A 27,485-nucleotide genomic window follows, 5' to 3' on the forward strand; every position below is an offset into this window, starting at 1 on the left:
ATATGTAGCAAGATCGGCAGGTATGACAGGGACAGCATGTCTGACTGGCTTGAAGAACGAGTAGATGGAGGACTGTTTGGTTTTTCTTGTTTTTTCATGATAGATTTCTTGATAAATTTTGACACTTTTCTCTATGTCATGAGCCACTTTGCTACTCCTGGCAGGATTTGGGTCACATTCCTTCAGGGTTTCCAGAGCTTTTTCGATACCACCGAGATATTCTCTAAGAGTTTTGATGTCTAGGCCCCGCACAGGTTCTTCCTCGTCTCCCTCTTTTTCTGTCTTCTGTGATGCTTTGTCTTGCTCTATAAGTTCATCATTTGAGAGAGGTTCAGCATGGCTTTCCAAAAGATCTTGAACATCATTATCATCAACTTCATCAAAGCCAGCCCTATGGCACAGACTTACTATGTCATTTCTGATTGCACTGGTCGTCTTCAGCGAAGCCTGGGAAGTCATGCGCGCATTCTGGCCATACTTTATTCCATGCCAAGTTCATGGTAGACATCTTCACTTCGTCCCAAGATGACTTGATGTTATCTAAGGCGTGCTTGATATTATACGACTTCCACCATTTTCTGATAGTGGGTTTGCCAGGCCCATCTGTGCCCTTTATCAGTTACTGCATGGTTCGCCGCTGGTAGTAGGCTTTGAATGTCTTGATAACTGTCTGATCCATCGATTGGATCAGAGCTGTGGTATTTGGGGGAGGAACATCACCTCTATATTCTCCGCCCAGTCTTCCATGGCCTTTGGGTGGCTGGGAGCGTTGTCAACTATCAGTAAGAATCAGTTGGCAATGTTATTAGCTGATATATACTTCTAAAAAGCTGGAGACAGATATGATGTGAAATAGTCCTGGTGCTCTGAAGTGGTCAGCCATGCCTAAGGATTTGATTTCCATACCACAGGTAAGTATTGTTTCATTAACCCCTTGAGTGCTCTAGGGTTTTCAGAATAGTATATGAGGAGTGGCTTTAGCTTCAAATCCCTTCTGCATTGCTTCAAAGTAACAGGATTAAGCAGTCCTTGGAGGCTTTAAACCCCTTTGCACTTTTTTCTTCCTTGTCAATATAAGTCTTACTGGTTATCCTCTTCCAATAAAGTCCTGTTTCATCATAATTTATAAATTGTTTCTTGCTGTAGCCTTTCTCTTCAATGCACTTTTCTAATTCTGGCTTTAATTTGTCTGCGGCCTCTTTGTCAGAACTAGCAGCCTCACCTGTTATCTTGATATTATGGAGAGTTGAACGTCGCCTGAATGTATCAAACCATCCTTAGCTTGCTTTAAATTCAAAGTCTTCCACTCCCATTTCTTTCAATAATGGACAGCACTTTCTGACAGATTGAATTCAAAGACAGACCCATATTTTGACAAATCTGGTCGTCGACCCAAATTTTGAGCAACCTTTCCATCTTATCCAGTACTAGCTCAGTGTTTTGTTAGCAATTTGCTCTGCAGATCCATTGCATTCTCTGCAGCTTTTTTCATAGCCTCATGATTCTTTAACACCGTCCAGACTCTCGACTGGGCTACGCCCAAGTTTCTACCTATGGCAGATGTACCTTCTTCCTGCTGTTTCCTCTTCAAAATATCTAATTTTACCTCCAATATCAGACTACTTCTCTTTCGCTTTGCCTTGTCAACTCCAGCAGTGTTTGCAGAACGTTTTGTGGCCATTATGGGTGCGTCACTGTGTGTCGTGATAATATCCACAAAAAACATGCGCAAGGATTTCATCGCCTTAGGCATTGAGGCACCCAAGAGTTACAGGCCACTGACAAGATACTGCAGTTCCATCCCTTAATTTACCTCAAGGTAGATTAAATTGATGAATTTTCTAAATGATTATTGTATGCCTCTGTACACTGCTTATAGTGTGAAGCGAAAGCATTACCAGTGTTATTTAGGTATAAGCCTACTTCAGTTTCAGCCCCAACTCGTTTTCACTGATGATGTCATGTCATTTTTTGCCAAAATATCTGTGTACTTTAGAATTAGGAATCTAAATAATAACATTAAGACAAATAAGAAAAAACATAAGTCATACAAAGGTCAAAACAGAAAGCTAATGAAACTGACCACATGAATGATATGTAGTTTATTTTTTCACTAGGACTATATTACCTGTTTTCCTTTGTTGTTTATGTTATGATTAAGTGGATTATATTCAATAACAAATATTGAATATTTATGCTAACATTAGGAATGGTGTGAACTTAATTTTTCTTTGTATTATGACTACTGTTTGCCATAATTATTATGAATATATTTGTGCTTATAATAGACCCTTTAATATTCCATTTATTCATCTAATTAGTAATGCATGTAAGTAATATGTAATGATGCAGTTAAAAAAAAAGGGGGGGAGAGAGAAAGAGATAACAGGCTCCAAGGATGGTCAAGTTAAAGTCAGTACTGTCAGTGGCGGAAGGTGTGGCGTGGATGACGTCATCACCCCTGCTCCCTGCACTGGGCCCTCTGGGATGACATGAGCGGATACCGTATCTGTGAATTTTTCTTACTGTATATCGAATCGAGGGTAGTAATTTCCAAATACCATAACTGAATTTACCGGATAAAGAACTACCGTATAACGAGGACTTACTGTATAATGATTTGTGGTAAACAACTCAAAAGAGAATGTTTTCAATAATGCATGGTGAATTAAAGTAAGACATATTGGTAAAACAATTTTTTCTATTTCTTTCTATGCAGATTGACTACAAGTTTGTCAAAAAAACAAACTGACTTTATACAGTTGAGTAGATGTGAGGAGTGATCATATAGGCAAATATTACAGAATAAAAACCATTAGAAAGATACATTTTCTGTGTCTAGACTTTTAGATCCTCCTATACAAGTTCAAGCAGGACAGTTCTGACATACCTGTGGTGGTGTTAACAGACAGTGTGGTGTGAGCCACTGGTGACCATGGGCCAGCTTACCCACACCCTGGTGGAGCTAGGGTGGACCATCCCTGTGGTGCCAGAGATGGATGACCTCACTGTTGGTAAGCTGCACATCCCTCTTGAGGTTTCTGTTAAGGAAGATATCATTCCTATACAGTTTGGTAATCACTATTTCATTAGTTTATGTGTTCAGCAATTACATAATATGTGCTCAGTGTTAATAAAACACTGAAAATGTAATAGTAGACCAACTTCTGGTAAATCCCAACAAGAACTAGAAATATTCATTACTCACATCTTTCCTCATAATCTCTCTGTTCAGATTACTCCACTTACCTCTCACTTACTTATATGAGATCCTAGATATTCTTTCTTTTGCCTTGGTTACTGAGGCTGTGATGTTTCCTGCAGGAGGGCTGGTCATGGGCACTGGGATAGAGACGTCCTCTCACAAGCAGGGCCTCTTCCAGCACATCTGCCTCTCCTATGAGCTGGTCCTAGCTGATGGTTCTGTGGTGAACTGTTCCAAGGTGAGACTCCTGTGTTGATTAAGGTAAGGTAAGGTATGCAGTACTTAAAGAGCTGCATGTCATATTAATATACTTCTGATTTTACCAATCAGTGAAGAATAACCACAGTACTGTTTAAATTAGAAATTAACAGATTGATCTTGACTCAAAGTACATTTCAGGATGAAAACCCAGACCTTTTCTACTCAGTTCCCTGGTCATATGGCACCCTGGGCTTCTTGACAGCTGTGGAGATAAAGATCATCCCAGCAGCAAGGTAAGTGTTGGAAAGCAGATCATAGCAACAGGAGGCAGACAGATGAAAAAAACCTGTTGCCAGTTGGATAATATTTATGTAGGAGTGTAAGCGATCCATTTGAGAAAATATAACGTTGATGCTTGCTTTAAAACTTGTGAATACTCTTAACAGTAATTTTACCTTATCCAGAGTTCCAATAGGAAACTTGTTGAATTTATGGACAATAATGACAATTTTATTGTGTTGATCAAGTGGGTTTGACCTATACAATATCTTGTATAGGTCAAGTAGCCTTCTGTAGTCTCATTTTCTCATGGAACTGCCTTGTGTAAGATGATTAGCCTTTTTGCAGTCTCCTTACTTTCTAATGGAGCTGCCTTGTGTGGATCAACTAGGTACTTTTCTGTTCTCTCCTAAACCACTCCACACGTACAGGTTTGTGAAGATGGAGTACAAGCCATGCTACTCCATCGAAAACCTTGTGGACACCTTTACGGCAGAGACACAGAGAACGGAGGGGAACCAATTTGTAGAGGGCCTCATGTACTCCCTTCACTCTGGTGTCGTGATGACAGCAAACATGAGCAACACTGCCGAGCCTGGCAAGGTGACTACCAGAAAATATCTTAAGTTTCCTTCCCAGCATCTAACAGTACATTCCATCACATCTTCCACATTATTTTCTTTGTTCCTGATTTGTTCTTGATTCTTTAGTATCAAGTTTTTTTCCTCATTATAATTTATTGGCTAGTGTTCCTTGGTCTTCCTTATATTTGAGGCATTGCCTGCAGTAGTATACCCAAGTTTCATTTCTTGAAATTCTCAGGAAACAGCTCTAAAGTTTTCAAAATATAAAAAGATTTTCTCCAAAACTATTACAGCTAGGATAATAATTCTTATACCCTTTTAAAGCTTATGGTTTGTATATTTTAACACAAGTCCTTTGGCACAGAAAATATAACAACAAAAAATATGATTTAGAAATTAAAAAATAGTCCAGAAAATACCTGAAAAAATTCCATTTGTCATTTAATAATGTCTCTTGCCTGAGAAAATGCAAATCCCAACAGATAATGATAAGAATAATAAAGTTTCACATGACTATTCTGCAATATTAAAGAAAAAACATGGCTCCATTAATGAAAAATAACCTCATTGAGTTCCTGAATACAATACCATAGAATATAATGAGATTGTTACATAATTCTCTTTACAACCAAAAAAAGTCAAATATGACATTGTCCCTTGTAGGTTAAAATCCATTCCATTATCATCAATGTGGCCCCTGTCCAGTCTATAGACCCCAAAAGACAGGTGAGTGTCATGAGACCTATTCATTATGCGCCTCATCATAGACATAGTCTATATTACACTCTAAGTCTTCCACAGATTGGTCTTCCTCATGTGCATGTACACGTCCATCATGTGCAAGCTGTTCCTGTCATCCCACCAACCCTTCCAGCCATGCCCTTTTGTTTGGATTAGGATAGAACGGCAGAAGTGATTTCAGTTGGTCCACTTTTGACTTCTTAAGCAAACGTTCCTGGTTGTATTTGTGTATAATATTCACATTTTCAAGATGGGAGTTCCCTAAGGCATAGAATTTCCTGCCAGGCTGCAACCGTACTTTGAAAGTATCTTCATCAATACCACTGTAGTGGTCCTTAAGGAGGAATCCTTCCTTGTACCTGTCTTTCACCACTATCGGGTATGATTTAGAAAACTTCCCCTGAGAAGCCTTATGCTTTGTCACAGCTTTAACAAGGAAATTCAGGTTATAAAACTCCTCTTTCTGCATCCTCATGACCCTGAACTTCTTGTGTGTAGACCATATGATATCTAAATAGTCGTCTGGGATAAAAAACCCTTCAAACCTGCGAATTTTTTTCTCTACAAATCGAAACAACCTGTCACATGGCATGTAAGAGTGGCCTGATACAAGAAAGACAAACTCTACATCAGTGGTTCCCAACCTTTTGACACTTGCGACCCCTTACCTAAAAGTTTGAAACCCATGTGAACCCCCTACTTAGGGCTTACTATCAGCAGCTTAATTTTCCTTTTATTTTCTGGGAAGGCAAGGAAAAGAAACCTCTAAAAAGCATTTAAAAATCCTGTAATCACATAGGCACATTCACTCATAGGCATGCATATATACACCCATAATATCAGATTGAACTAATGTAGCACATGTTTTGTTTTGCACCAAAAAAAAAAAAAAGAAAAAAAAATGTAACTGATGAGATAAAATTAATATTATCCACAGCTACTTCTAGCAAGGCTACGCAATCCCCCTAACAAGGCTTTGCAACACCCCCCAGGGGGTCGCGACTCACTGGTTGAAAATCCCTGCTCTACATGCTTCAACCTCCCACTGAGTACTTGCTGTAGTGCTGTCAGTACCACTGGATGATTCTTATTTTGTCCGGCACAGTTGTCAGCAAAAGTCGTCACTGTGTTGAATATGTCATCACTATTCAAGTCAAGCCACTTTAGCCAACAACTTCCAACTTCATCAGATCCACATCCAGCAACAGTCTCATCCCATACAAACATGGTTGATTGGCCACTCTTCACATCACACATGCAAAAATTATAGACCCATACCTTTAAAATATGCCATGCCAGTTGTAAGCTTGTGATCTCCATAGGATTTTCCTATGGGGATCACGGTCATCTTTCAGGGTCCTCAGTAACTCCTGTGCCTCAGCTGCTTTCCTTTTATGCTCTTCAAGCTTGTTCTCCAGGCTTCTATTGTTATTGCCCTCTGCTTTTTCTCATATTTCCACATTAATAAGATCACAGGTTGTGCATGTATCTTTCTTGGGAGGGGCAACACTAATATTATATTGTTTTATAAATGCATCTCTATAAAAGTGTTTGGTGACTGGCACTTCACCTGGATAACTTTCTCTTAAAAATTCACAATATTTTGCATAAATTTAAGGGATGCTGCTATCAACTGTCAGGTAAACATGGCGAGATGATTTGGCCATTTTGTAGTGACTCTGGGTTACAGAAAGCATTTATGTGTTCAAGAACCCTCTGCACAGTGACCTCTGGGATTTTGTTGCGAGGCTTTTTCTTTCCTCTTTTGTCTGGGAGTAGCATGCCAGTTCTTGTTACTATTTTTTTGAGGAGGTAGCAAATTCTGCCTATACGTACATCATGTATGGCAATGAATCCTGGTCTATAAACACTGTTTTCTTCACCACAGTGTTTCACCACATATTTGTAATTGCAAGACCTAGAGCTCACATTTTTCTTTATACGTTTTCTCTTAATTGCTACTGAATGAATAACACTCGGGAGAAAGGCATTTTGAGCATACCAGTTTCCTAGTTTCCAAAAGTCTTCAAAAATCTTTTTCACAACATCCTCCCCCAACTTTGTGAAACATCCATTAGCACAAGAATTACCAATAATTCTTTTTGTCATTAGTTTTCCAAAATTTACATTAACATATTCTTCACCAGCATTACGTTTTTTCTTTGCTACATTACGTTTCCTTGTTTCAGGCCTAGGTGTTATGTTCCTCCCCTGTGACAAAATACTATGCACACCATCACTCACAGCTACATAACATCATCACTATCATTATTGTCAGCCTCACCATTTGGCACTACAACTGAGTCATCTATATTAGAGTCAGTCCCTGTTGTATTAGAAGTATTAGGGAAATAAGTAGGATCCAAAATGCTATTATCACTAAGTTCACCACTACTTTTATCACTAGCATCTACTGCAAATGGAGAGGCTGGTTTTCATCAGACAGAGGCTGGAGGAGTTTCATTCTTGTTTTTGTCATAAAATGACATAGGTGTAAAATGACCACTTATGAAGGGCTTGTCATCTACATCACAAGACATTATTGCTATTGCTTTAACAACAAAAAAATTAGTAGATTTCCCTAAAAATACAGAGTGAGTGATAGGTATGTGTTTGTGATACAAAACAAAGCAAAGAGGTGACTTTCAAGTGAGGTGGGTCCACTTCACACAAGCTGGGGACGAGAACAAGAGTAATCAGAGCACGCTCCACACAGGCTTGGGACGAGACTGTCTATCCTGATTTACCACATGAGTACAGTCATGCATGCTGTCCCCCCTCAGGAACTGATGGATGAGTATACTACTGCACCAATAAATAGGCTAAAGCAGCCCTTTATCCAAAAAGATCCAAAATCTAAACCATTATTATGGACTTACAACCTTATTTTCTGAGCGATGTCTCTCAACAACCATATAGAACAGACCTCACGGAAGTCTGTGATACCATTATCTCGATTTCCGGAAGGGTAGCGCTTGAGTATACTACAGCACGCGATGCCTCATTTCTTCATATCCTTTTGTCCCTTACTGTGTCCCTGGAATTCCTTAGTCCCTGTCTCTAAGATGACTTATAACACAATTTTTAAAATCATGATATGCTGCTTAATAAATGTTCTTCCAAAATTGAAGCTCACAAAATCTATCAAGAATATTTTTAATAGTAAAATCTTTGTTTTTCTCAAGTGTGAGGGATTGACAACACAGATTTTCTTCAATAGAATCCATTCCTGCACATCTATAATTCTTCATCCTTGCAACTCTACCTTCCCAACCAACTATATCTCCATGTCAATTTTTTCCCCTAAATCATGTTCTATAAGCTCTTTTAATAAGCCTCTTCATTTTCACTATACAATGAGGTAACCAAGCAAATCTGTAACCTTCATATCTCTGTAATACAGTTCCATCCTCCCTCACAGATTAATGAGATAGGCCGGTGGTTCAAGCCGTGGTTCTTCAAGCATGTGGAGGAATACTTGGATAAAGGACAGGGTGGTGTGGAGTACATTCCCCTGCGAGACTACTACCACCGCCATACTCGCTCCATCTTCTGGGAAATACAGGTGCATCCCCTATGCCTAAGTTTCTCATTCAGGCTGGACATAATAGGGCCCAGTATATTCTGCATTTTTATATAATGTTTTAATTTATTATGTCTGATCAGAAATGTGGTACTGTGTTTTTTGTGTAAAACTCACATACAGACATGATAGGAAAAGAGAATGTATAAAGTAAGATTAAACCATTATGATTTAATTTTATCTAAATCTATATCATTATTCTTGTAGTATAGGTGAAGATTGGAGATAGGAAAGGTAAGTGAGCAGAGAATGGATAACTGCTAACATTCAAATTTCACTGCTTTTTGAGACATGACCTCTTAATTACAAGGCAAATTGAAACATTTCTTTTCATTACACAACTATAACTAGCTAGATATTGGCAAATTCAGACTTTAAATCCTCTGCCTGTAAAGGTAATATACAGTGCTTTTAGTGTGATGACTTTTTCCATATTGCAGTGAAAAGCTTAAGAAGGTGCATTGTACACTAAATACATTAAATATTATATGTATATGAAGGTATACCTTAAATGAGGATGGGATGTATGTACTGTATACATTGCAAGTTCTCAGCCTTCCCTCATTACACTGCTGATCTCCCATACAGGACATAATTCCGTTTGGCAACAATGTTGTGTTTCGTTACCTCCTTGGGTGGCTGGTGCCTCCCAAAGTGTCGCTGCTGAAGTTGACTCAGGGACAAGCAGTGAAGGAGCTGTATGAGAAGAACCACTTCATCCAGGACATGCTGGTGCCTCTGGCTGACATGAAGGAGGCTCTGGAGGTGTTCCACAAGGAAGTGAAGGTGAGATGAAAAGCATTTCTTGAGTGGAATGAAAGTAGTAGTATTTACTCTCACTTTTCATATAAGATGAGTACTGGCCAAGAGTGGCAAATTATATATATATATATATATATATATATATATATATATATATATATATATATATATATATATATATATATATATATATACAGTGGAGACTCAATACTCAAATGTCTAAATAGTCAAATGCAAAAGTTCGACTTAATACTCGAAAAAATACCTATTAGTCGAACGTCTGTCCATGTGGCTGTAAACAACAGGCCTCTCCTTTCCCCCCACCCCACGTGCCCCTTTGGGCCACCGTAGCCAGCTGATCCTTCGCTGTCGTAAGATTATAATAACATTGTCCTGCGCTTTCTCTCCGCAGTTTTTTTTTGCATTTAGAAGCTTACACTGGCACCGAAGAGGCTTGTTAGTGGTGAGAATAAGCCTACAATAAAGAATGTAGTGATAACCATCGAAAGGAAAAAGGAGATTATTGATAAATACGAGAAATAAGGAAGAATAACCCATCTTGCAACTGAGTACTGTATGGCTAAATCTACAGTAGCCACAATACTGAAGAAGACAGAGCTCATTAAAAGAGCTGATGTGGCGACAGTGGAACCATGTGTGCTTTGGGGTCCGAGAGGTCTCCAAGCGCACGGGTTCGAATCCTGTCCACGGTCCGAGTGTAGGTTGGGCTTCCTCACTCGGGGCAACCGTTTCCTAGTGGGTGGGCTTTGAGATAGGAGGTACTCCAAAAAGTATCCCCTTTAGCCCATAAATTCCCGTGAAAAGCCCACATGGTATAAAAAAAAAAAAAAAGGCAATTTAAGCGACCTGTGGCAGTGGAAGAAATGGAAAAATTGTTGATTGGATAAACCAAAGGCAGAAGGCTGGTGGTTCTTTGTCAGAGGGCATAATTTGTGCGAGGGCTAGGCTGCTGCATCGTGATTTTATTTCTGATACTACATCTGACTCCAATAATGATTTTAACCCCTAAACCTCAGGACATGTCGATAGACGATCATCATGCAAGACGTTTAGGCGTTTTTGGGCTAGATTTTGGCTATTTTCTTCCCCCTCCTCTCCTTTTTTATTTTTTTTTTTTTTTGCTTGTGAGCTGGCAACAGGAGTAAACACATGCTATACGTTACTGTGTCACCGACTCCCACGATGGATGGTGGGAGCAACAGTGATTTCACGGTGTATTCCGCCACCTCTCCCGTGCGGTTTACTTCTACACCTCGGGTCTCTCACCATGTTGGGGGGAGACAACCTTTGAATGAGATTGGTATCAGAAGTGCTTTGGAATTAACAGTTTCTACAATAATAGAGAGCGAAGATAGTGATGTTCCGGGCTCTGATACGGATATAGGAGGTTCAACCACCAATGGGGGACGACATTCCACCACCACCACCAGCAATTCCTATTGTGTGTATTTTATATATTTTTTTTGCAAAAAATATACAAATTAGATAGATCACTTTGCAAACATTTTGAGAGAGAGAGAGAGAGAGAGAGAGAGAGAGAGAGAGAGAGAGAGAGAGAGAGAGAGAGAGAGAGAGAGAGAGAGGATACAAGAGGCCCGTTTTCTATTGCTCTAGCCAAGGCCGCTGAACTCGATTGGACTCAGGGCCACGTACACCGATGATATCACCTCATTCAACCTGTGATATTTTGGTAACCATAGCACCTAGAGACTTCTGTTTTTTTTGCATTGCAAAGAGGAAGAGTTGTTTGTGGGCAGAACACCATTTGTTCTCACTCGTTTATTGAATTTCAAGTGTAATCAGTATGTGAATACAGACTATTTTGTGTGTTTCTCGCCAAACCTCCCGAGTTAGCACAAGCTAAAGGGTGGTTTGGGAATTTTAAGAAAAAAACTGGAATTCATTCTGTTGCCACTGAGTAATTTGTGCCTGAATTTACAAAATTTGTAGATAAAGAACACTTAAGCCCATGACAGATCTTTAATTGTGATGAAACTGGACTGTTTTGGAAAAAAAAAAAACTACCAAACATGATCTATATAACAAAGGAAGAGAAGTGTTTGCCAGGACACAAGACTATGAAAGACAGGCTAACCCTGCTTCTATGCGTCAGTGCTACCGGCGACTGCAAAATTAAACTGCTGCTTTTTTCTAAACTTGGGTTTGGCAATGGCTGGAACGAATTACCTGATTTATAGGTATCAATAGTCAAACTTTTTGATACTCAAACGGCCATTTGGAACTAATTAAGTTCGAGTATTGAGTCTCCACTGTATATATATATATATATATATATATATATATATATATATATATATATATATATATATATATATATACAGTAAGGTCCCGAGTTACGTCAGAGTTACGTTCCTGAAACATGACGTAAGTCGATTTTGTACGTAACTCGAGTTTTTGTACTTTCAAAGCATATTATCGAGTTTTCAACCAATCATTTTTTATGGTTATTCAGGTAAGTAAAAGGTTATATTGTTATATTGGTATATTATTTACAACTACGTAGGAATATATTGATTAGGGCCGCGAACGCGAAGGACTGCAAGTTGCTGAGAGGGGCGGCCTGAGGCCGCCAGGAGGGTGGGCAGGTCAAATGTTGTGACGCTCAGGGCGGACAGCTGGGAGCTTTGTGGAGTGCGGTAGGAGTAGAAGCATTATATAAGTAAAAGGTTATATTGTTATATTATTTACAATTATGTAGGCCGCGAACGCGAAGGACTGCATGTTGCCAGAGGGGTGGACGCCTGAGGCCGCCAGGAGGGTAGGCAGGTCGAATGTTGTGATGCCCAGGGCGGACAGCTGGGAGCATAGTGCAGTGCGGTGGGAGTAGAAGCGTGGGCAGCGGAGCAGGAAATGCAATAGGAAAGGGCAATAGGGATCAGCAGACAGGCGCAGATGGTGCAAGTGAGCTGCAAGTGTCGTGTGGCCCAGGCGAAGGCTCCGGAGTTGTTATTGTTGTGACAGGTGCGCGAGCCCTCAAGGTCGTCAACCTCCCTGTTGTCATGGTAACGGGCTTCCCATTTTCTTCTTCACTCCCTCACACACAGCTGCTGCCTCCCTTCTCATGTCTTTTAATTATGTCCACTTTTTCTTGTAGCGTAATGGTTTTCCTTTTCTTAGCATCACTGCTATCACTCAGGAGTTTTCTTTTTGGTGCCATTGAACAAGATACTAAGATAGTCAGCAAACGCAGATGTAGGAACACTCTTGCCAGGGGCGACGGTGTGGTGGAACTGAGGTAAGTAGAGTGTTATTGTTTTCAAGCATGAGGTGGGCGGTGTGGCGGATAACCACTAGTGACACCTGGCGGCCAACAATAACAATAAACCCCGTGCTTTATGATTTATAAATTTTCAATTTTTTAAATCTTAAATTGCCTTATAGTGGACTGACGTAAGTGCGAGTTTGACGTAACTCAAGACCGACGTAACCCGGGACCTTACTGTATATATATATATATATATATATATATATATATATATATATATATATATATATATATATATATATATATATATATACAGGCAACCCCCGTTTAACGAAGGGGTTACATTCCTAAAAAACACTTCGTTAAGCGAAACTTCAATAAGCGAACCGATTATAACAAGTTTAACCCCTGATTTGAACTTCCATTGAGAGTAAGCAAAGCGAAGCGAGAGTGCATCATAGTACAGTAAAAGGTTTAATGAAAGTAAAAATTATGAAGTTAAACATTTAGGTAGTTTAATTTAAGTCATTATAATGTACACTAATGTATGTATGTATGTAACTTTATAATGTTGATGATCTTAACTTTATGAAGGGAGGAAGAGTGAAACAGGAAAGACACTAACCGGCAACCTGTGGAATGTAAACAAAGTGCGCATCATTATACTGCATACAAAACTTATGTACCACATTTCCACAAGGCTTTCCATTTTATCCATTGTAGAGTCACGAGTTCAGGTGGTTCTTTTAGCTTGCAAGGAAGATACGGTCTCACCAGCCTTCTTAATAGAGTCTGCTGACTTGAAAATAGAGACAGTATAATATGGAGTCAAGATAGTGGCCAGCACTGCTATAGTTTTCTGGCCTCTCTCATGTCTGTGAATAATATCTAGCTTCATTTGGAGAGTAAGAGACTTCCTGGTCTTCTTACGAACACTAGGCCAATTGCAGGGCATTTTGGTGGTAAGTTGAGCTAGGGAAAACAAGCTGCTGCTGATGCTGTTATGTTTTGACTGGGGAGTGAGTGTTGCGCGTGTTGTCCACGAGAGGCTTGATCTTGATCTTGATCTTTATTCTATAGGGGTCCCAGGATTTTTCCTGAGGCAGGCCTTAGTACCAGCAGCTCCTGGTGTATTCAAAAGCCTGTCAGCTTGCTTGATATGGTGGGGCTTTCAAATTTGGAAAAAAATTACCTGGATAAAACTTCATTAAAGCGAGTTTGGTGTTCGTTAAACGAGCAGAAGGTAGTGAAATGAAACCTTCGTTGTAGCGAAATTTCGTTGTGTGAACCTTCGTTAAACGGGGGTTGCCTGTATATATATATATATATATATATATATATATATATATATATATATATATATATATATATATATATATATATATATATATATATATGAAGGCACACTGAAGTGTCAGTTCCTAAAGAAGACCCAAATGGTTTAACCAAAATTAGAAAAGTAAGTATCTTGAATCCTTGCACTTGAACAATCCTCTCATTCTCTTTTCACACTTTCTCTCACATGCTCCAGTATTCTTCTTTCTCCATTTCACTTTGTCATGCTCTTCCACCTACCACATCTATCATAATCATATCCCTTTGAATAACTTTTCTTTTTGCCTTTAGCTTCAGGCTACAGCACCTCTATTTACTGTATTTCATCTCTTCACCTTTCCATGACAAATCACATCTGTTATCCAAATATTCATTATTTTCACTATATATTCTCCACATACTAGGGACATTTTCATGTTACTAATTTCAGCTGTATTGGATTCTACAAAGTATTATTGTTTCAGATTTATCCATTATGGCTCTGCCCCTTCAAAGTGGAGGCCAACCCTGGCATGCTAAGGCCAGTGGGGAACAAGGAGTCACTCTATGTTGATATTGGGACATATGGCACTCCAGGAGTTGACAACTTCCACCCTGAGGGCACCACTAAGAGGGTGGAGGGCTTTGTGAGGAAAGTCAAGGGGTGAGTGGACAAGTGTTGGATCAGACTGGAGATAATATATTCAAACTGCAGTAAAGCTTGTCAATTTTATACCAGGCTGGCAATTCCACACAGGGTGGCTTTGACAGCTGTACACTAATCACTCACACTCTCAGCTCTGTTGGCCTCTGGTAGAAAGCTGTAGTCTCATGGACCACTGTACATCAGAACTTAGGCATACCCAATAACAGGGAGAGAAATAATTAAGGCAGTAGAAGCTTCAAAGCCTCTCAGCATGTGTTTATGTATATTAAGAGTAAATGGCTTGGTAAAGCATGAGTTAACCACACTACACCTTACTGATGACTGATCCCCCTCACTGGCCAGGTTCCAGATGATGTATGCTGATTCTTACATGACCCAGGAGGAATACCGAGAGATGTTTGACCACACTCTATACGACAGGATGAGGAAAGAACTCCAGTGTGAGAAGGCATTCCCAGTGGTGTATGACAAGGTGAACAGGAAGGCACGCATTTAAAGACTACTGTTAGTGTTCAAATAAATGTGTTCTAATGTGGTCTCTCATCTTTTTACTCTCCCATAATACTACCTGATAACGGCAAAGAATGCAAATCTTGGGGATGTTTGTCTCAGTGGAACTTAGACATTAAAACTTATAATTAATTGATAAGATAGACAAGTTTGGAGCTGTAACTTCCTTTACTTCTTTCTCAGCTCATATTACAGATATATTACAACTTCAGTAGCTTAATTATATTAAAAATATACAAGGAATATTTAGCTTAGTATAAAAAATAAAGGAAATGTACAGAATTTTTTTTTTTATTATATCACTGATATTAGAAATTAATAACATTTCATGGATGAATCTAAAAAAGATGAATAAGACAAAGCTAACATACTAATCCTTTGCCATCCCCAATGTGACTGGCACAAATGCAAATGCAGTATCACTCCCTTAAAAATACCTCTCTCAAAGATGTGTAAAATAAACTGCACTTCCATATCTGTAAGCATATTAATCATTGCAGGCATTTCTCAATATCCTCATTGGTATTTGTCAAGTTGTTATAAACCAACATTTACTGTATGACACCTGAGGTGATAGGAATTGTGATGTGTGACTCACTCTTATCTAAGGTTTACAAGACAGTAACCTGAAACACTGCTACTATAAAGTGACTGTAGCACGTAAAGATTATATAACTAAAGAAGAAAAATTGTAGTCTTTGAATCAATATAAAATCTCCAACATAATCAGAGACGATGTCAACAATCACTATTAGAATGATACTAAAAACTGTATTTCCTATTGAATTCCACCATTGACCACTGAAGAGGATACCCAATAACAGTACAAGACATTGGTGGTCAGAAAAATGCAAGAAGTACAAGTTTATGCCTTCAACTCATTACTGGAACTGTCCTACCCACAACTCACCCTTACAGTGATAAGCCTTCGTTCCTCCAGCCTCCTCCTCCTACTCCTCCTCCACTGCCTCAGCCCTCCTGTGTGATGTCAAACTCCTTGTACCACCGGCTAAACTCCATCACCTTCCTCCGCTGATTGTCAAAGTTCTCCTGGCGAGGTTTCCGCCAAAGGTTGCAGTCCAGGTCCAGCATGCCTCCTACGATCTCCTGCAGGAAGAGATTTCAGGTTTGTAACTCCATTTCACTTCATTCTTTAAATCTTTTTATTTATTTTGGGAAGAAAGCCTTGATGTATACCTATTTCTTACTTCATTTTACTTATCTATTTCAATGTACACAAGAGGGCACTGACTTACAGCCCCAAAAATTATGAAAAAGGTCCACTAAAGTATAGTGAAAAGAAAAAAAGAAAGGAAAAAAAAAATTTGAAGGCATAAGAAAGGCATAAAATTTCTAATTTGATAATTAAATCTACTACTAACCTTGGAACTCCTTCAAGGGGATGGACATTACATAAAATAAATATCTTTGTTCCTGTCCATACTTCGTGCAAATCTCACTTCTCTCAACCTGCACCATATCTCATCTCCTTCAGGCATTCCATTAGTCCTGTCATTCTATAAGGGTCTTCCTCTTACATTCACAGCACCTATATCTATATTCTTGTCATTTAATTTTATCCCATTTTCTCCTTATGACTAGACCTTCTACCAGTAGCACTCCATAATGGAGATGTACTGATACCAGAATTTTGACCGATATCTATACCACAAAATTTGACTGATACCGATACTGATACTGCCCACTATCATATGTGTGTCTTTTTAAGTTTGACATTATTATTATTATTATTATTATTATTATTATTATTATTATTATTGTCATTATTATCACTATTATTATTATTATTATAATCATTATTATTATTATTATCACTAATATTATTATGGTTAGGTTATAGGTTAGTTATGATATTAGATTAGATTACATTACATTCAATTAGTTTACATAAGTTAAGACAAATTAAAAACTGTGAAAAATAACACGAGTGATCACAGACAAACATTTATCCTGCAATCTAGATAGCAATCTGTCCATATAAGGAAATAGCCATTCTTTAATAATATATTTATATCATATTTACTGACCCTGAAAAAAAATGTTTAGACCCTCATTTGTCCAGTTTCAATAATCTATAGGGAAATAATAAATCATACCGAATGTTATGGGTTCCAATATTTTGTCTACAGGCAGAAAATCCGTGATGTCACTTATAAATATGGATCAACGCTCCTATAATCATCACATGCACATTGAGTAGCTTGCTGACCACTGTCCTCATTAATTTTGTATGGATATTACTTTCCAACAATCTGAGTTGCCAAATATGTATGCATCTCAGCAACATTTCCGGTGCAATGTTATCACGTGTGAAAGACACCAACAATGTACAGAACATCCAGCCAGATGAGGCACACACACACTAAAAATAAAATCATTATTTCTCTCTGTCTTTCATGCAATATTTTGAAGGTGTTCATGATTCTTTATTTAAATAGGCATCACTATATGTGGTGGTAGCTACTCCCGCTATTTCAAAGACAGCTGTGTACAAGGGAAACCTACTTTGCTGTGGCATTCAATGTATGGGTATTTACCTAGTTGTGTTTTACAGGAAAAGAGCTATGCTTGTGCTGTCCTGTCTCCATACCTATAGTTATCCAGTTTATCCTTAAGGTCATGAATATTTCTTGCTTGAACTGCTGTTTCATTTAACTTGTTCCATATTTCTATGATTTTGTTTGGAAAGCTGTATTTCTTAATGACTCTTCTACATGCAGTCTTTTCCAATTTCATGAGAGAGAGAGAGAGAGAGAGAGAGAGAGAGAGAGAGAGAGAGAGAGAGAGAGAGAGAGAGAGAGAGAGAGAGAGAGAGAGAGAATTTCCTTGTTTTAATGAAAATATTTGCTATTCAGTAGCATGTACTATGAAGTACATATATTGAATTTACTAAACTTTCAGTTATGAATCATTATATACAAAATTTTAAGGCTGGTTCTGGGTATGCCTTTTGAGGGGCGTGGTGACACTGTGCTAGAATGTTTTGTCTTCATTAAAACTGCACTGTTGTGTTTCACCTTAAATTAAGATTATAAGTATCAGTTGAAGTTTTGTCCAATCTGGTGACACTGCACTGGAATATTTTGCCTTACTTACAACTGCATTGTTACATTTTACATTAAATTGAAATATAAGTGTTCCTGAGTGCTTAGCCCAGGAGCCAGTGGGTGATAATTCTGTTAATCTAGCATCTGAATCATTTGCAATATTCTTTATGAAATTATGGGTTAAAGATGGCAGAGCAGAAATTGAAAAGCAACATATGCCACTGTATTCAAATAAATGTTTTTGTTTACTATTATGAATATACAACTGTCTTATAACTAGAATTGTTATTTATTGTCTACATGTCAGAAGAATTAAAATCATATAGATAACAAGTAAAACATGATAAAACTGGCAAACCTTAACTTACATACACAGCAGACTGCAGTGTGCTTGTTTATATACAAATACACACCACTCATCTATCCACCCACCCACTCACCCAACCATACAAACACACACACACACACACATGGACAAACATGACCGACTGGTATCAGAAAACACAGCCTTGAAATTGAGAATAAATGAATGTGAAAAGGTCAGTGGAATAAACCAGGAATTAAAAGAGAAGGTTTTAGAAATAAGGAAGCAAAGTGACGCTCTAAAAACCACATGGCAGAACTTGCAGGATAAAGTGCAGCAAGGGGTTACAGACAGGATAGAAGGTGGTCTAGGTGAAAACAAATTGAAAGAACTAAGAAACGAATGGAAACAAGAACAAGAGGAGGAAAAAGTCAAATTTTCAGAAGTGGTAAAGAGACAAATTCAGGAGAACACAAAAGTTGCTGTAATCGAAGTTATCAAAGAAAAGGAAAGTATAGTGCGGGATGCAGTGGACAAGAAAAAAAGCTTCATGATCTACGTGATGAGAGAAAAGAAAAATCCAAATAAATTCACAAGAGAACGTGAAGAAAGGGAAATGGCCAAAACAGTTATCAAAAGGGTACAAGACAGCACACAAGAATTTGATCAGGAGGTGGAGGAAGTGGTTAGGCTGGGAAGGTACACTGAAGGGGGTAAGAGACCAGTGAAGGTGAAAATGAGATCTCAAAAGGCTGTAGAAGAAATAATGGCTAGAAAAGGGAAGCTAGCCAATGATGTCGATCACAAGGAAATATGAAAAAAAAAATATATATATGAACTTAGAGGAAAGTAAAAAGGAGAAAGTGCTAAGAAGTGAGGCTAAGGAAAAAAACGAGAAAAGGACAGAAATAGAGAAGAAGAATTTTTACTGGAGGGTTCTGGATATGAGACTGAAGAAGTGGTACTTAAGAAAAAAAGAGGAGGTCATGGAGGAGGCAATAAATTAAGAGTGACTTATACTAACATAGATGGTTTGTTATCAAGTATATTGGAACTTCGGGATTATTTGAAAGAGAAAAAGCCAGATGTAATGTGTATCGTTGAAACAAAACTGAAGAATGAGATACATGTCAACTTTAAAGAGGAAGGATATAATACCTGGAGGAGGGACAGGAAGGATAACGGGGGAGGAGGAGTGCTAATACTCGTAATGATTCGTGATAACATTTGTGTGGAGAATGTGCAATATGGAGAGGACAAAGTGGAAGCATTGGGAGTAACAATCAGAACAGAAGATTTGAAGAAGAGAAAAATTATAGTTAAATATGTTCTACCAAAGACTAATACATGGGGATCAGAAGAGCATAAAGATATGCAAAGAGAGACGATAAAGTATCTGGATAACATGATAAGAAGAGATAGAAGAATACTCTTAGTTGGAGACTTAATTGTAAAAAAATAAACTGGGGAGAGATGGAAGTAATGGACAATGTTGGGCAGTGGAGTGAGAAAGTGTTACAGATGACTATGGTTAATACAATGGACCAGTGGGTAAAAGAGTCAACAAGATACAGGGGGAAAGAGGAACCATCGTTACTTGACCTAGTCTTCACAAAAAACCAGAGTCCCCTCCAATCATACAATACCTTAATCCAATGGGGAAAAGTGATCATGTGACACTAGAGATGCAAATGCAGGAGGAAGATGAGATAAGATACAGAGAGGACTATAAAGGAGAGAGATTAAATTATGCAAGAGCAGATTTTGAAAAACTAAGGAGTTATTTTGCTGATATTGAGTGGAGTAATATTATGTGCAGGAAGACTGTACAAGAGAAATATGACATATTCTTACAGGAATACAATGAAGGAGTAAAAAAGTTTGTTCCTGTTTATAGAGTTCAGAAAAAAATACATACATGGTATAATGCTAGATGCTTACAAGCAAAGAAGGCAAAGGATAAAGCGTGGAAGAAACTTTTAAAGTAGGGAAATTACTATAATAGTCGGCAGTACAAAGATACTAGAAATGAATATATTAGAGTAAGGAGAGAGGAAGAAAGTTTGAGAAGGATATAATGGGTAAAAGCAAGGATGAACCAAAACTTTTCTACAAGTTTATAAATGGCAAAACAAAGAATAAGGAAACAATTGAAAAAAATAATTAAAGAAGAAAAGACATACTAAACAGAGAAAGAAATGTGTGAAATAATGAATGAGAGCTTCAAAACGGTATTCACTGAAAAAGATGACTTCACAGAACCTAATAGGACATTGAATTGCCTAGGATTACAGGAAATTGCAGTTCATAAAGAGGATATTGGAAGATTACTGGACAAGTTGGAAGTCAGGAAAGCAATGGGGCCAGATGGTGTATCAGGCTGGGTGTTAAAAGAATGTAAAGAGCAATAACTGGAGCCAATTTGGGAAATAATTAAAAGTTCAATAAATGAAGGGAAAGTTTCACTAGAGTGGAAGAGAGCCAATGTAATACCGATATTTAAAGGAGGAAAGGCAACTGAACCACAAACTACAGACCAATGTCACTTACAGGTGTTGTAGGGAAGTTATGTGAAATAATTATGAAAGAAAAATGGGTTCAATTTCTAGAAGAGGAGCAAGTCATACCGAACAGACAATTTGGGTTCAGGACAGTGTGGTCACGTGTATCAAACTTATTAAGCTTCTACTCCAGGGTTATTGCAGGACTTGAAAGCAGAGATGGATGGGTAGACACAGTATACCTGGACATTAAAAAGGCATTTGATAAAGTCCCTCACGGAAGACTTCTTTGGAAACTAGAGAACATAGGAGGACTGCGTGGAACATTGCTCGAATGGACATGAGATTATTTGAAGGATAGAGAAATGAGAACTGTGATCAGAGATACATACTCATCTTGGAGTAAAGTAACTAGCGGGGTGCCACAAGGGTCAGTGTTAGCCCCCATTATGTTTCAAGTTTATTTAAACGACGTTCACATTGGAATAAATAGCTATGTGAATTTATTTGCTGATGATGCAAAGTTGCTAAAAGTTATCAAAACCAGAGAGGACTGTATACTGCTACAGGAAGATTTAAATAAGATCTATGAATGGAGCAAGAAGTGGAAATTGGAGTTTAATGCCAAGAAATGTCACATAATGGAACTAGGAAAGAGTAAGAGAAGACCAATATGGAACTATCTGATGGGAGAGGAGCAAATAACAAAGACTAAAGAGAAAAATGATCTTGGAGTGATCATGCAAGAAAATCTGAGCCCTGATAAACACATAAATAAGATATTTAGACTATCATATAGGATGTTGACTAATATAAGAGTGGCATTTCATTACATGGATAAAGATATGATGAATAAAATCATCACAAGCATGATACACCCAAGGCTGCAATATGCAGCAGTGGTATGGTCTCCGAGTTCTAAAAAAGATATAAGAAAACTGGAAAGGATACAGAAGATTGCTACAAAGATGGTGCTGGAATTAAAGGACCTTACATTTTTTTTTTTTTTTACATTACAAGGGCACTGGCCAAGGGAAAACAAAGTGTTGGAAAAAAAAAATCCCGCTGGTTGCCAGGCCCTGTTAAGAGGAAAGTAGGAGAAAGAGAAAAAAAAAAATCTAAAAGGAGGGCCCAGTTAACGTAAGAGGTGTCTTGACACTCCTCTTTTGAAAGAGTTTAAGTCATAGGCAGGTGGAAATACAGACACAGGTAGAGAGTTCCAGAGTTTACCAGTGTAGGGAATGAAGGAGTGAAGATACTGGTTAACTCTTGCATTAGGAAGATGGACAGAATAGGGATGAGAAGAAGTAGAGAGTCTTGTGCAGCGAGGCCGCAGGAGGGGAAGGCATGCAGTTAGCAAGTTCAGAAGAGCAGACAGCATGAAAACAGCGGTAGAAGACAGATAAAGATGCAACATTGCGGCGGTGACTTAAAGAATCAAGACAGTCAGTTAGAGGAGAAGAGTTGATAAGACGAAAAGCTTTAGATTCCACCTTGTTTAGTAAAGCTGTGTGTGGATCCCCCAGACATGAGAGCCATACTCCATACACGGGCGGATAAGGCCCTGTACAGAGCAAGCAGCTGGGAGGGAGAGAAAATGGACGAAGACGCCACAGGACACCTAACTTCTTGGAAGCTGATTTAGCAAGAGTAGAGATGTGAAATTTCCAGTTTAGATTTTTAGTGAAGGATAGACCGAGTGTGTTTAATGTAGAGGAGAGGGAAGTTGAGTGTTATTGAAGAAGAGAGGATAGTTGTCTGGAAGGTTATGTCGAGTAGATAGTTGTAGAAATTGAGTTTTGAGGCATTGAACAAAACCAGGTTTTCTCTGCCCCAATCAGAAACAAGTGAAAGATCAGAAGTTAGGCGTCCTATAGCATCTCGCCTTGAGTCATTTAATTGTTGTTGGGTTGGGCGTCTGTTGAACGCTGTTGAATAATGCAAGGTGGTATCATCAGCATAGGAGTGGATAGGGCATTGAGTCAGATTTAGGAGATCATTGATGAATAATAGAAAGAGAGTGGGTGATAGGACAGAACCCTGTGGAACACCACTGTTGATAGTTTTAGGGAAGAACAGTGACCGTCTACTACAGCAGCAATAGAACGATCGGAAAGGAAACTGGAGATGAAGGTACAGAGAGAAGGATAGAATCCGTAGGAGGGTAGTTTAGAAATTAAAGATTTGTGCCAGACTCTATCGAAGGCTTTCGATATGTCAAGGCCGACAGCAAAGGTTTCACCAAGTCCCTAAAGAGGATGACCAAGATTCAGTTAGGAAAGTAAGAAGATCACCAGTAGATCTGCCTTTACGGAAACCATACTGGCAATCAGAGAGAAGGTTGTGAGCTGATAGATGCCTCATTATCTTCCTATTAAGGATAGACTCAAAGGCTTTAGAAAGGCAGGAAATCAAAGCTATAGGGCGGTAGTTAGAAGGATTGGAGTGGTCACCTTTTTAGGGACAGGTTGAATGTGAGCAAACTTCCAGCAAGAAGGATAAATAGAAGTAGAGAGACACAGATGAAAGAGTTTGACCAGGCAGTGAGCGAGTTCGGAAGCACAGTTTTGAGAACAACAGGAGGGACTCCATCCGGACCGTAAGCCTTCCGAGAATCAAGGCCAGAGAGGGCCAGGAAAACGTCTTTATAAAGAATTTTAATTTTAGGGATGAAGTAGTCAGAGGGTGGAGGAGTAGGAGGAATATGCCCAGAATCATCCAAAGTTGAGTTGGTAGCAAAGGTTTGAGCGAAGAGTTCAGCTTTAGAAAAGAAGAGACAGCTGTAGAGCCATCTGGATGAAGTAAAGGAGGGAAAGACGAAGAAGTAAAGTTGTTAGAGATATTATTGGCTAGATGCCAGAAATCTCGAGAGGAGTTAGAATTGGAAAGACTTTGACATTTTCTATTGATGAAAGAGTTTTTAGTAAGTTGGAGAATAGATTTGGCATGATTACGGGCAGAAATATATAGGGCATGAGTTTCAGCAGTTGGATGGCTACGGAACCGTTTGTGAGCCGCCTCTATCATTGACAGCACGAGAACAAGCAGAGTTAAACCAAGGCTTTTTAGCTTTAGGGTTAGAGAAAGTATGAGGAATGTATAGCTCCATGCCAGAGATAATCACCTCTGTTATGCGCTCGGCACAAAGAGAAGGATCTCTGACATGAAAACAATAATCATCCCAAGGAAATCAGAATAGTACTGCCTTAGTTCCTCCCACTTAGCAGAGTTAAAATGCCAGAAGCACCTCCGCTTAGGCGGGTCCTGAGGCTGCACTGGAGTGATAGAACAGGTAACGGAAATTAGATTGTGGTCGGAGGAGCCCAACGGAGAGGAAAGTTTAACAGAGTAAGCAGAAGGGTTGGAGGTTAGAAAAGATCAAGAATGTTGGGCGTGTCTCCAAGGCGGTCAGGAATACGGGTAGGGAACTGCACTAGCTGCTCTAGGTCATGAAGGATAGCAAAGTTGAAGGTTTGTTCACCAGGTTGGTCAGTGAAAGAAGATGAAAGCCAAAGCTGGTGGTGAACATTGAAATCCCTAAAATGGAGATCTCAGCAAAGGAAAGTGAGATAAGATGTGCTCCACCTTGGAAGTCAAATAGTCAAAGAATTTTACATAGTCAGAGGAATTAGGTGAGAGGTATACAGCACAGATGAATTTAGTTAGAGAGTGACATTGAAGTCTTAGCCAGATGGTAGAAAATTCTGAAGATTCAAGATTGTGGGCACGAGAGCAAGTGGTGTCGTTACGCACGTATGCGCAACATCCAGCTTTGGATTGAAAATGAGGATAGAGCAAGTAGGAGGGAACAGAAAAGGGCTGCTGTCAGTAGTCACAGACAACTGTGTTTCGTTAGGAAGAGAAGATGAGGTTTAGTAGAGGAGAGGTGGTGTTCCACAGATTGAAAATTAGAACGAAGGCCACGAATGTTGCAGAAATTGATAGTGAAAGTATTAGATGAAGTGTCAAGACACCCAAGGTCGACAGCAGAGGGCAGTCCGACCTGGGGACATTTATGGTCCCTCCCAGAGGGGGACTCCGAGGCAGGGCGTGGTGAAGCCATTATTAAATTTTGATTTGAAGAGAGTGTAAAAGTGTAAGGTGTTGTAGTGTAGTGTAGGAAGTAGTAGAAGTTGTCTTTAGAGGGCAGGCTGCAGCTGCTCAATTGTATAAATGAGACCACAAAGGGAACCGGGAAGAGAGGACACGGGGAATCACTCAGTCTGCAGCACTGCCTACATCCCCGTAAGTACCTCTCCTGGAGTATTCCACCGGGCGGCAGGTGACTACTGCCTACTCCATATAAAGAACATATGAAGAACGACTGAAGGAAATGGGACCGCCAACCTTACAAGATAGAAGAGAACGAGGGGACCTAATAACAATGTATAAGATAGTAAATGATATTGAAAAGATAGACAAAGAAGACCTGGTGCTGTTGGTGGAAGAGGATGGAAGGACAAGAGGACATGAAAAGAAGATCAGGATGAGGTGGTGTGTGAAGGATGTTGGAAAATACAGTTTTCTACACAGAACGGTGGAAAAATGGAATGCATTGGATAATGGAATTGTTGCAGCACATAGTGTGCATAACTTTAAAGAAAAATTAGATAAATGGAGATATGGAGACAGGACACTATGAACCCCGCTCGAACCCTGTACAATACAACTAGGTAAATACACACAAACACAAACACAAACACACACACACACACACACACACACACAGCTGCGCCACCGCTGAGTGCGGGAGTCCTGAGAACAGCTCGTCTTCAACTGAGGACGAGGGAAAAGGAGCAATTACCTATAGTGTTTATAGGACCCAGGTATCTGTATAGGGTGTAATTATTGTCCTGCCGGTGTCCTGCTCTGAAAAAGTGCAGAAAATAGTCCATTTTCAAATGAAAATGGAAAATAGTCCCTAACCGGAGAGTGTCGGGAATGTTTTTGTTTTGGGTGAAACAGCTGGCAGTAACATGACGTCAACACCTAAAACCAGGAGAGATTTTGAGGGATTTGTGACCACTCCAAGTGGATTAAACAAATTGGACATGGATTCAAGAATTCAAGCCTTAGAGAGTAAGTTTGTCAATATTAGATCTATAGAAGAGAAATTAGATAGAGTTATAGCGGAGAATGATACCTTCAAAAAAGAAATCTACATGCTAACGAAAGATAACAAGGAATTACTGAAAGAGAAAGTGGAAATGGAAAAAGCAAATCAGCATCTAAGGAAACAATGTGACGAAATGAAGGCTAAACTACTTGAAATGGAAAAGAAAAATATCCGAAGGTGACTTAGGGAAGGAGGAGTGCCTCAACCTAATTAATGCTAGAATGAAGGAAGTGAAACATGAAAACGAAGAAGTACAGAAGTCCTTCAAAGAGATAATGAAAAAGCAAGAAGAAAATAAAGTGATTACACAGAGTGAAATGGTTAAGGCTTTGAAGGGAAATGAGTATGTGGTGAGAGATATTGCTGAAAAGAAAAAATGCTTGATCTTAACAGGTTTAAGAGAGGAAACTAACAAGAATTGGCAAGATAGGAGGGATTAGGAAAATGACAGGAAAAAGTTTTTACTGAATAAGATCTCCGAGGAGGACGAATGTCTATATACTGAAATAGAGGAAAGTGTGAGACTAGGAGCTTATGAAGAAGGCAAGAGTAGACCATTAAAACTGAAATTAAAGTCTCAGGTGGCAGCCGAAGCCTTACTGAGGAGGGCCTGGAAACTTAAGACTACGAGGAAACCAAAATAATTTACATAAGAAGAAATATGACACAGGAGGAAAGAATGAAAATGAAAGAGCTTGTAACTGAAGTGAGAGAGAAGAATGAGGAAAGAACCGAGGAGGAATAGACCAAGTTTTTTTTGAGGATGAGAAATGGGAGGCTGAAGAAGTGGTGGATAAAACAGACGGAATAGACAGTACACAGACTGAAACATGGAAGAAAGAGATTAGGAATGGAATTCAAGTGGATTTCTGTCTAAAAGGCTAGAATGTATGAATTACCTAAGAAACAGTGAACCGGACATAATGTGTGTGGTGGAAACAAAGTTAAGGCCCGAAATAAAGCTAGATTGGTTTGATGTAAAACACTACAAAGTATGGAGAAATGGTCTTTACTAAAAAAGATCTGATAGTGAAGGAGGTGAACTTTAGTAAGGGAAATGAGGAAGTGATAAGTATGCTTATAACAGATGGTAAGAGGGACATTAATATTATAACAGTATACATACTACCCAGAACCAGTGCTTGGAATTATGAACAGTATCAAGAGGTGATGAGAAATACTCCAGACAGAATGAAACAGGAACTCACCAGAAAGGATAGAGTGATGATAGTCGGGGACTTTAACTGTAAGGAAATAGTGTGGGAAAACTACGAAGTGGTGAATGGTGGTGAGTGGGCAGAGGAATTGTTAAACGTAGCAACAAATAACTTGATGACACAGTGGGTGAGATCACCAACAAGGTGCACGGGACAAGATGTTGCAGCAAGGTTGGATTTCGTATT

At 39.0% G+C, this 27,485-nt stretch overlaps 2 protein-coding genes and 1 long non-coding RNA gene across 3 annotated transcripts in view; 1 reads left to right on the forward strand and 2 right to left on the reverse strand.

The window, feature by feature from the left end:
* Positions 1 to 15,121, forward strand: part of LOC123514691 (delta(24)-sterol reductase-like) — a 19,702-nt gene extending 4,581 nt beyond the window's left edge. The window contains exons 4-11 of the mRNA XM_045272745.1: positions 2,909 to 3,014; positions 3,325 to 3,443; positions 3,605 to 3,699; positions 4,117 to 4,288; positions 8,432 to 8,575; positions 9,182 to 9,379; positions 14,402 to 14,580; positions 14,926 to 15,121. Coding sequence (XP_045128680.1) covers positions 2,909 to 3,014; positions 3,325 to 3,443; positions 3,605 to 3,699; positions 4,117 to 4,288; positions 8,432 to 8,575; positions 9,182 to 9,379; positions 14,402 to 14,580; positions 14,926 to 15,079 — 1,167 coding nt within the window. The 3' untranslated portion in view covers positions 15,080 to 15,121. The remainder of the gene's footprint in view (positions 1 to 2,908; positions 3,015 to 3,324; positions 3,444 to 3,604; positions 3,700 to 4,116; positions 4,289 to 8,431; positions 8,576 to 9,181; positions 9,380 to 14,401; positions 14,581 to 14,925) is intronic.
* Positions 2,449 to 3,388, reverse strand: LOC123514694. Its single transcript, XR_006677665.1, has 3 exons — positions 3,250 to 3,388; positions 2,891 to 3,041; positions 2,449 to 2,509 (listed from the first exon to the last, which is right to left on the reverse strand). It is a non-coding gene; the product is annotated as an uncharacterized LOC123514694 (long non-coding RNA).
* Positions 15,122 to 15,242: 121 nt separating the features above from the next.
* LOC123514689 (CWF19-like protein 2) overlaps positions 15,243 to 27,485 on the reverse strand; it is a 67,027-nt gene continuing 54,784 nt past the window's right edge. The window contains exon 17 of the mRNA XM_045272743.1: positions 15,243 to 16,200. Coding sequence (XP_045128678.1) covers positions 16,063 to 16,200 — 138 coding nt within the window. The 3' untranslated portion in view covers positions 15,243 to 16,062. The remainder of the gene's footprint in view (positions 16,201 to 27,485) is intronic.

Source organism: Portunus trituberculatus, chromosome 38, assembly GCF_017591435.1.
Source record: "Portunus trituberculatus isolate SZX2019 chromosome 38, ASM1759143v1, whole genome shotgun sequence".
Classification (NCBI taxonomy): Eukaryota; Metazoa; Arthropoda; class Malacostraca; order Decapoda; family Portunidae; genus Portunus; species Portunus trituberculatus.